Genomic DNA, 9,338 nt, shown 5'->3' with positions numbered 1-9,338 from the left:
TGAAGCTTGGCCTAGTGGGAGATGTAGTCTTTCAGGAGGCAGGGCTAAAATGGCCTTATACAAAACTCTGGCAGGAGAAGAAAACACGATGTATACAGGAGTACAAAACGATCGTCATGCTCACACAAACTCTAAATACCCATTTTCCTCTTTCCTTAGCCTCGGCCAGTCTCTAGAGTAGTTCTTCCCCCATTCTACCTCCAACATCCCTTATATCTCCGCTCTCTGTTGGGCCCATCTAGCTCTCTGCTGCTCGCTGGCCTTTCCCCCACTCTATCCAATTGTAGGTGCGTTTCTGGTCAGTTCCCGGAGTGCCTTGCGGCTGTAATGGCTGCTCCCAGCCGGCGCGGGGCTGCGCTTTTACAAGCGGCGTTAGGGGTCTGGCAGCTGGGCCCTGTCGCCGCCGGGGAGTGGGCGAGCCGGTTCACCTCGTCCTTGGGCTATCAGCGGAAGTGCGTATCCTGTGTCGCCGGCGCCGCTTTCTCTGGTCCCCTCCTGGCCTCGGCCTCTAGGCGTTATGGCCAGAGCTCAGCCCTGGACCGCTTCCTCGGACTCGGTGAGCCCGACAGATCGTTGACTCCTGGCGTCCGCGCCGTGCCCGTGCACAAAGGTAAAGGGCCTAGATAGATTTGTCCGCGACTGTCACGATTTTAATCCTGAAAGTCTCGTTTAGGGGAATTCCCTCAGTTTCTGGGGGTATCATCTTTGGTCCTATATTATAAAAAACGATCTCGAGGCCCCGAGGAGAGACGAGCAGTGAAGGATCTCACAGGAGAGAGATACCGAGTTCTAAGACTACGAGCCAGAGGGAACCGATCTGGTCACCACCAGAGACGCTCACAAAGAGCACAAGATTGAAGGGCCACAGGCAAGGCAGAGTTATGGCTGTCTCCTCATGGGAAGCAAACTCGATCCAATAAGTGCCCTCAAGACATGAGTTACATCTGGGGAGTAGCACTGTCTATTCTTCAAGTAGCATAGACTAGAGTCTGGTAGGGAGGCTGAACACATAAACTAGTCATTGCAACGCAATATCGTAAAGAGCTAATACAGAGAGAGCGAGAGAGCTTGCAGAGCCTTCCTAACACCCTTAGTAGGGTGAAGTAATCAAAGCTGGAGGGATTTCTTTCTGGTCTAGCTGTACTTGCACTCGTGTACCTATGTTTACCAGGCACAACAACACAGTACAATTTCACACAGTAATTGAGTATTAAGTGGCAGGCATTGTGCTGAGTGTCAATTGTCAAAGGATCGTTATAAGTAAGTATATTAATGGCATCTTCATTATACGTGTGAGAAAACTAAGGGGCTTAGAGAGGTTAGAGGACTTGATAACGTCATATTAACAAATTAATGGACAAACTGAGTCTCAAAGCCAGGTCTCAGCTTCAGCCTGGTGCACTAATCTTGTATCCCTTCTCTCTTTCTTGGTGGGTAGGACTGAGTACCTGACAGGGGATCCAGATTGCACTCTCTCTCACTCCTCTCCCACCGCCCCACACAGATGAGCAGGATCTCCTCTTGGTTCATCACCCCGACATGCCTGAGAACCCCCGGGTCCTACGAGTGGTCCTCCTGGGTGCCCCAAATGCAGGGAAGTCAACACTCTCCAACCAGCTGCTGGGCCGAAAAGTATGCTGTATTCTTGACCCCTTCACCCACCATTTTCATTTCTCACTTCTTACTGTGCTTTCATGGATTGTCCTAGAGGGATCTGGGACCTCACTGGGGACTTTTTTGTTCCCGGCAGGTGTTCCCTGTCTCCAAGAAGGTGCACACCACTCGCTGCCAAGCTCTGGGGGTCATCACAGAGAAAGAGGCCCAGGTGGTGGGTACCTGCAAAGGTAGTCCAACAAAGAGGACAGAGGGTGAAGCTAAGAGGGTCTCCCTTACTGTTAGACCTGAAAAAAAGGATGTTTAGACTTACTTCTCTGAGGAAAGGGAGTCTCCTCTTTCTTTAGGCCTAGTGCAATTCTCTCTCTACCTTCCCCCTCTGGTATCTCTTTCTTTTTTTTTTTTTTTTGTGAGGAAGATCAGCCCTGAGCTAACATCCATGCCAATCCTCCTCTTTTTGCTGAAGGAGACCAGCTCTGAGCTAACATCTATTGCCAATCCTCCTCCTTTTTTTCCCTTTTCCTCCTCCTTTTTTCCCCTTTTTCTCCCCAAAGCCCCAGTAGATAGTTGTATGTCATAGTTGCACATCCTTCTAGTTGCTGTATGTGGGACGCCACCTCAGCATGGCCAGACAAGCCGTGCGATGGTGCGCGCCCGGGATCCGAACCCGGGCCCCCAGTAGTGGAGCGCGCGCACTTAACCGCTAAGCCACAGGGTTGGCCCGCTCCCCTCTAGTATTTCTTTACAGCTTCCTAATCTTCCATATATTCACAGGGATCCTCCTGGATCCCATCTAGAATTAAAACAAAGCTGGGAGGGCAAAAATCTGAAGTCAGCTTGGCCAAGAAGGGGGAAAGCAGGCTCCTGACATCAAGGGCGGCCTTTGTCTCACTCCCCAGTCATAATCTTTCCTCCTGGGGCCTGGGGGGTCGGGGCATTTCTCTTTCCTGATTTTAGATTCTACTTGACACACCTGGCCTCATCAGCCCCATTAAACAGAAAAGGTAATAACTGTGGAAACGGGGCTGTAGGGGGAAAAGTATTGAAGAAGAGGGGGTGGGGAGATTCCATCATAGGGGCTGGAAAACCCCCTACCACACCCCATCCCTCATCAGGAGTGCATCAGTCATAAGACCCTTCCTGACCTATGTATCTCTGTCCCTCAGGCACCATCTGGAGCTCTCTTTGTTGGAAGATCCATGGAAGAGCATGGAATCTGCTGATCTGGGTTAGGCTCATAATGGGAATCTGAAGCTCAATTTACATGGTCATGGCCTCTCATTCCTGGTAGTTTGGGAGGTGGGGGTTGGCCAGAGCCCATACCATGGAAGTTTTGGGGGCATGGGGGAAAAAGTGGTCATATCCTGTCCCCTTCCCCACCCTGCCAACTTCCAGTTGTGGTTCTTGTGGATGTCTCGGACAAGTGGACTCGGAACCAGCTCAGCCCCCAGGTGCTCCAGTGCCTGACCCAGTTCTCCCAAGTGCCCAGCGTCCTTGTCATGAACAAGGTGAGCACCACCTACCTGAGGAAGGGGTCTGCTTTCCTCCAAGGTGCCCATCTCACTGACCGCACATCCTTTGCCCATCCCTCATGCTCAGGTAGATTGCCTGAAGCAGAAATCAGTTCTCCTGGAGCTCACAGCAGCCCTCACTGAAGGTGTGGTTAACGGCAAGAAGCTCAAGATGAAGCAGGCCTTCCGCTCACAGCCAGGCACTCATTGCCCCAGCCCAGCAGCTAAGGGCTCAGACACACAGTCTGTGGGAGGCCCTCAGAAGATTGGCTGGCCCCACTTCCAGGAGATCTTCATGTTGTCAGCCCTAAGCCAGGAGGATGTGAACACACTAAAGGTCAGTTAGCCTTGGCCATAGCCTGGCCCTTGGTTTCCACCATGGGAAGACAAGCGTCAGAGTTCCTCCTGGAAGTGAGTGAGTAGGAAAGTCCTGGTTGGGACTGAGATGCCCACCTACTCCCTCTGTGCCCATAGCAATACCTTCTGGCACAGGCCCAGCCAGGGCCCTGGGAGTTCCACAGTGGAGTCCTCACCAGCCAGACGCCTGAGGAGATCTGCACCAACATCATCCGAGAGAAGCTCCTAGAGCACCTGCCCCAGGAGGTGCCCTACAATGTGCAGCAGGTGCAGGCACAGGGAAGGGATCTGGGCGCTCTCCACCAGGCATACACCCAGAGCAGGACAGCTGGGTCCCAGAGTGGTAGAGGTATGGGCCTGCCTGACTAATCATGATGTCGCCCTGTGCAGAAGACAGTCGTGTGGGAAGAAGGGCCAAGCGGGGAGCTGGTGATTGTACAGAAGCTTTTGGTGCCCAAAGAATCTCATGTGGTAAGCAGAGCAAGGCTTGAAGGAGGGACCAAGGCTCTGTTAGGCAGAGGCTCTTCTCCCACTGCTTGGGAGCCCTGAGAGCTGGCTCATGTCCTCTCTTTTACCCCACCCTCAGAGGATCCTGATTGGTCCGAAGGGGCACCTGATCTCCCAGATCGCACAGGAGGTGGGCCGTGACCTCATGGATATCTTCCTCTGTGACGTTCAGCTCCGCCTCTCTGTGAAGCTCCTCCAGTGACCACCCTTTGCTGCCCCTCCCAAGTCATCCCAGTCCAAGCTACTGGCAGGAGCCACTGACCAGAACTGCCCCTGCCCGGGGCCTGCACAGACTAGTGAGGAGCATGGACACTAATTGGCTGCTGGCTGGCCTGGCCTTGCAGAGTCTGCACAGCCCCGGCCCAGCCATGTCTCCTGTTGGAGGAAGGAACCTACTTTAGCTCAGTTCCCAGGTGGTTCCTCTGCCTGGGGCCCCAGCTACTTAGGTCTTAGAAGTTGGATCTTTGGTAGGAGCAGTGCCACATGGCTTCCAACTGGCCTCGGGCCCAGAGTTTCTCCCTGAGTTGCCAGTTGTTAGATCTTTTTCCTCTCCCCTCAGTTCTTCCACCTTGAAGCCGCATAAGGACCCATGTGTCCTGGGTGAGATAGTGCCCCCCACCTGCTCCCCAAGTTTTTGATCCCTCCCACCCCATCCCTCTCCCCACTTTCAGATACTAATAAAGTTAAAAGACAAGTGTTCTGGTTCTCATCTTTATTTCTTTAGAACAGGAAAGAGAAAACTTACCCATTCCCTCACCCCCACCCCAGTGTCTGAACTGGAGTCTTCCTTCTAGTAGTCTTCTTCAGGGTCCTGAGCTCTCTTCTTGGCACGTTTTCTGGGTGCAGCAAGAGAACCGTTACCATTACTAAACTCAGTAATGGTAACGGTTTCCTCGACATTCCCAAGTGCCCTGGTGGTCAGCAGGCTGTGATAGGCTGAGCAGTGAGCCTGGTGGGCTTGCAGCATCCCCTGCCCTCCTCATCAGGCTCCAGAGCTGGGGGTACCCGGACTAGTACATCATCTATACTGTAGTGTCTCATCGCAAACTTACAGTATATGATGATATCCCAGCCAGGGACCTGCAGGGGGCACAGGGAGCATGGCTTGGAGAGCACTGTGGCAGTGAGAACCAGGGACTGGGGACAGAGCAGGACAGGTCACGGCTGGACACACATAGCTCCCCCCTCCCTGCTCCACAGCTCCCAGGCTAGTATCTCCTTGATTCTGTGGTCAAGGGAAGCCCAAGGGAATCAGGCAAGGAAACTGGCCTGAAGAACCCTATAGAGCTAGGGTCTGCTGAGATCTCCTTAGGGACCCAGCGCCAGAGTTAAACAAGCTGGAGATCACATAATGAGGCACAAGTTTCCCTCAGGTCAGCCAGCAAGCAGACAGACAGACCCAAAGAAGGGGCACTTACTTGGAGCTGGAACTGCAGACTGGGGAGGCCTTTGCCTGTAGGGAGGCCCTGTCTCTGCCTCTCCACTCAAGCTGCTTGCCTTTTAATCTACTGGCCCCTCCCATGGGTGGGGCACTTTCCCGGGTTCTAGAAGGCCCTGCCTCTTAACCCTTTTCCTGCTGGACTCCTTGGAACAAGGATAACTGGCCTCTCTCCCTATTTGGCCCTTTCTCACATACTCTTTTATGGACCTTGCTGAGTCTAGGATCCACCCTTCACAGCCATCCCCATGAAGCTAGTCATCTGTCTGCTGGGCTGAGGAGGAGAAAGCACAGCCTCACCCCATCCTTCAGGGCTTACTTGCTGGTCAGAGCCCTGGTGGAGGTGGTGGTTTTTTGTTTTTTGTGATTTCTTTTTTTTGTGGTGGGAATGTTAGTTGAATCTCTATAAGGTAGGGAGGGTCCTGACAGCTGGATCTCTGTGGATTCTTGGGGCAAGCTCTGGCCTAAATTTCAGTCCCCAGGCCCCTACCTATGTTTATACTGAGCCCGAGGAGGCAAGACCTAGGCAGGCAGACCCCTCGTCCACCTCTGCCATGGCAAGGTCTCCTGGGTGGGGAGTCCTCGCTAGGAGATTTGAGGGCAGCTGAATCCCAAACTCTTGTAGGAGCCAGCATAAGAATGGGTGGGGGCCTGTTCTTCAGAGCTCAAGGCACTTGGCGTGAGAGCCTAGCAGTATTCGGTTCTCTGCCTCTAGGAAAGGTGAGACTCCTGGGGTAGAGACTTCTCAAAGCAGGGCCTCTGGGGCCGGCCCGGTGGCTTAGCGGTTAAGTGTGCGCACTCCGCTACTGGCGGCCCGGGTTCGGATCCAGGGCGCGCACCAGCGCACTGCTTCTCCGGCCATGCTGAGGCTGCGTCCCACATACAGCAACTAGACGGATGTGCACCTGTGACATACAACTATCTACTGCTTTAGGGAAGAAAAAAAGGAGGAGGATTGACAACAGATGTTAGCTCAGAGCCGGTCTTCCTCGGCAAAAAGAGGAGGATTAGCACGGATGTTAGCTCAGGGCTGATCTCCCTCACCAAAAAAAAAAGCAGGGCCTCTGTTACTTAGACCCCCTTCTGAGAGACACATCTGCTCCCCCTCCCCCTCCACTAACCTAGACAATCTGGTCTGTGTGCTGGGAGGCAATTATACCCTTCCTCTGCAGGGGCAGGTGTGGCCAGGGTGGGGAGTGGGAGGAGAGACCCAACCTTCTTTTTGTTCTTTGGAGTTCTATTTCCTGCTGCCACAGAACCTTGGCACGTGCTCTTCCCTTTGTTTGGCATGGTCTTCCCTCCTTTCTTGTCTAGTTAACTCCTATTGCCTCTTTAGATCTTTAAGTGTCATCTCTGCAGGGAAGTCTTCCCAGGCTGGTTAAATCCTCCTGTTATGGGCTCATTTATTTACATGATTATTTACATCAAGCAAATAATCGTGAGGGCCTGGTTTGTTCACTAATGTATCTCTACCACAGAGTAGTGACTAAATAAACGTTCATGTCAAATAACTGACATGGAGCTCAGCCCAATGTAATGTGGGGGAGGAGAGAGACTGGCCTGGCAAGGCAGACAGACAAAACTGTAGTTCTCTCAGGCAAGTCTGTTTTCTCTCTTGGAGCCTCCCTGTTCTCCTTTGTAAATAGCAGTAATAACACTCCTCAATTCACAGAGTCCTGAGAGCCAGGTGATTAGCTACTGGTAAAGCTCTTAGCACTAGTGCTGGCCCATAGAAGGGGTTCAAACTAGTTAACTCCTCCCTCACCCCCTTCCCACAGCAGCTCACTGAGGCCGCAGGTGAGACCTGTTGTTGAACATCTGAAAGCTCATGGAATATTCTTGAAAGCAGCATGAGGCCATTGAGAGAACCCAGGTTTAGAGGTAACAGGCCTTGAGTGACAGTCCCAACTCCACTGCATACAGCTCTCTGATTTTGAGCCAAGTGCTCGTGGCTTCGGTTTCCTCAAATGTGAAATGGGACCTATCCATACCTCCCTCATACAGTGGTTACGAGGATTATGTGAGCACTACTCTCAAACTCCCAGATCAGAGCCCCACCATGTACAGAACTCATGTCAGTTTCCTGTCCTCCTTTCTTCTGTCTCACTCACTAGCTGTGTGACTGGGGGCAAAGTGCCACTTCTCTGAGCTTTGGTGGTAATGCACACCTCACCAAGTTGTAAGAATTAAGTGAGAAAATTTTATAAACCCAGGTGCTCTGAGGGAGGAGTTATCATTATGTCTACTCCTGCATCACAGCAACGCTCTTTCCTGTCCTGTGACCCCTCCTGCCAGGCCACTTTGGCTCAGAGACCCCACAGATAGTTCAGGTTCCTCTATCAGAGTAAAGGCTCCATGCACCAGGGCCAAACTTCATGCCATTCACTGCCCCGGCTTCTGCTTAGTGCCTGGGGGCCAAGTCCAAAGGTGAGCAGGAACAGAACCCAGGGGTCCTAGAGGTAGCGGAGAGAGATATCTCAGCCAGCCAGAGATCCTGTGGCTGTGGCCCCTGGCTGGGGTGGAGGGTGCTGTGATCAGGGTGTGGGCTGGAGGAGAGTCTGAGTCTGGGTGGGGTAGTCTGGGGACCCTGATAAGCAGACTTGGGGCTATCAGGGTGGGGGCCCTTCTGCTTATCAGGAGCCTCCACGGGCCACAGTAGGACCTGAGGACACTTCCCCCCCAGAGCTGTATCTTGGATGGCTGCTCTTCCATCCCTTGACCTCCTTAGAGCCCTTAGGGGAGTTAGGATGGGAGTCTTCCTTCCTGCGAGTCAGTAGAGACTCTGCCCCTTGCCTGGCCAGCATGGGGGTGGGGACACAATCCAGATCCTTGGGCCCAGCCTTGCATTCTAACAGCTTTTGCTTCAGACCAGGAGCTTCATGGCTCCCCTGAGGCCAGGGAGGGCTGATCTGGGACTTTATTCTTCTAAAGTCTGATTCTAAACCCTGCTGCTGTTGCTTTAAGCCCTTGACTTTTATTTAGACCCTCTTTGGATGAAGTCCTTAAACCATATGATGAGTGATGAAGTTAAGGATGGTCAGATCTGCAAGAGTCCTTCAAAATCATGGAGTGCAAGTCCCTCATTTATAAAGGAGAATGAGGGCCGGCCCCGTGGCTTAGCGATTAAGTGCACACGCTCTGCTGCTGGCGGCCCAGGTTCGGACCCCGGGCGCGCACCAACGCACCGCTTCTCCGGGCATGCTGAGGCCGAGTCCCACATACAGCAACTAGAAGGATGTGCAGCTATGACATACAACTATCTACTGGGGCTTTGGGGGGGAAAATAAATAAATAAAATTATATAAAGGAGAATGAAACTGAGGCCCAGAGAAAGGGAGAGAATCATCCAAAGTCTCAGAGTTCCCTCTACATCTCAGCATCAGGCAACCCATAACCCTGAGAGGAACAGGAAGGCAGCAGCAGATACCCACAGAAACACACACACGCACCCATAACATGCAGAATACATACACACAGCATACATGTATGATGGAGATACGCATTAAAAAATAGATTCAGCTAGAGGGCCGCCCCAGTGGCGTAGCAGTTAAGTGCGCATGCTTCGCTGCGGTGGCCCAGGGTTCCCAGGTTTGGATCCCTGGCGTGCACCAATGTACTGCTTGTCAAGCCATGCTGTGGCGGTGTCCCATATAAAGTAGAGGAAGATGGGGCTGCCCCGTGGCTTAGCGGTTAAGTGCGCGCGCTCCGCTACTGGCAGTCCCGGGTTCGGATCCCTGGGGGCGCACCGATGCACCGCTTCTCCGGCCATGCTGAGGCCGCGTCCCACAAACAGCAACTAGAAGGATGTGCAACTATGACATACAACTATCTACTGGGGCTTTGGGGAAAAAAAGGAGGAGGATTGGCAATAGATGTTAGCTCAGAGCCAGTCTTCCTCAGCAAAAAGAGCA

The 9,338-nt window shown here is 52.8% G+C and overlaps 1 protein-coding gene across 3 annotated transcripts; it reads left to right on the top strand.

Moving 5' to 3' along the window:
- Positions 1-312: 312 nt before the first annotated feature.
- ERAL1 (Era like 12S mitochondrial rRNA chaperone 1) lies at positions 313-4,685 on the top strand. Of its 3 annotated transcripts, none has more exons than XM_058560234.1 (10): positions 313-556; positions 1,505-1,632; positions 1,751-1,828; positions 2,572-2,618; positions 2,781-2,842; positions 3,010-3,122; positions 3,214-3,462; positions 3,600-3,749; positions 3,873-3,953; positions 4,069-4,685. In XM_058560234.1, the coding sequence occupies exons 1-10, from the start codon at positions 328-330 to the stop codon at positions 4,189-4,191; spliced, it is 1,260 nt and encodes a 419-aa protein (XP_058416217.1). In that variant the 5' UTR covers positions 313-327; the 3' UTR covers positions 4,192-4,685. The 3 variants fall into 3 exon arrangements, with proteins under 3 accessions (XP_058416217.1, XP_058416216.1, XP_058416218.1); XM_058560233.1 differs by having other exon boundaries at positions 313-610; XM_058560235.1 differs by having other exon boundaries at positions 421-556; positions 1,751-1,844.
- Positions 4,686-9,338: the final 4,653 nt, after the last annotated feature.

Source organism: Diceros bicornis, chromosome 18 (assembly GCF_020826845.1).
Source record: "Diceros bicornis minor isolate mBicDic1 chromosome 18, mDicBic1.mat.cur, whole genome shotgun sequence".
NCBI classification, from domain to species: Eukaryota; Metazoa; Chordata; class Mammalia; order Perissodactyla; family Rhinocerotidae; genus Diceros; species Diceros bicornis.
The sequence above is the reverse complement of the archived record's forward strand: the minus strand, read 5'-3'. Positions and strand labels throughout refer to the sequence as shown.

What these genes read in the sequence shown, in the direction of transcription:
- ERAL1 (XM_058560233.1), top strand. Translation starts at nt 328, where the DNA reads ATGGCTGCTCCCAGCCGGCGCGGGGCTGCGCTTTTACAAGCGGCGTTA. An exon ending in CAGAGAAAGAGGCCCAGGTG is followed by an intron (nt 1,829 to 2,571) that starts GTGGGTACCTGC and finishes TCCTGATTTTAG; the next exon opens with ATTCTACTTGACACACCTGG. An exon ending in CATGGAATCTGCTGATCTGG is followed by an intron (nt 2,843 to 3,009) that starts GTTAGGCTCATA and finishes GCCAACTTCCAG; the next exon opens with TTGTGGTTCTTGTGGATGTC.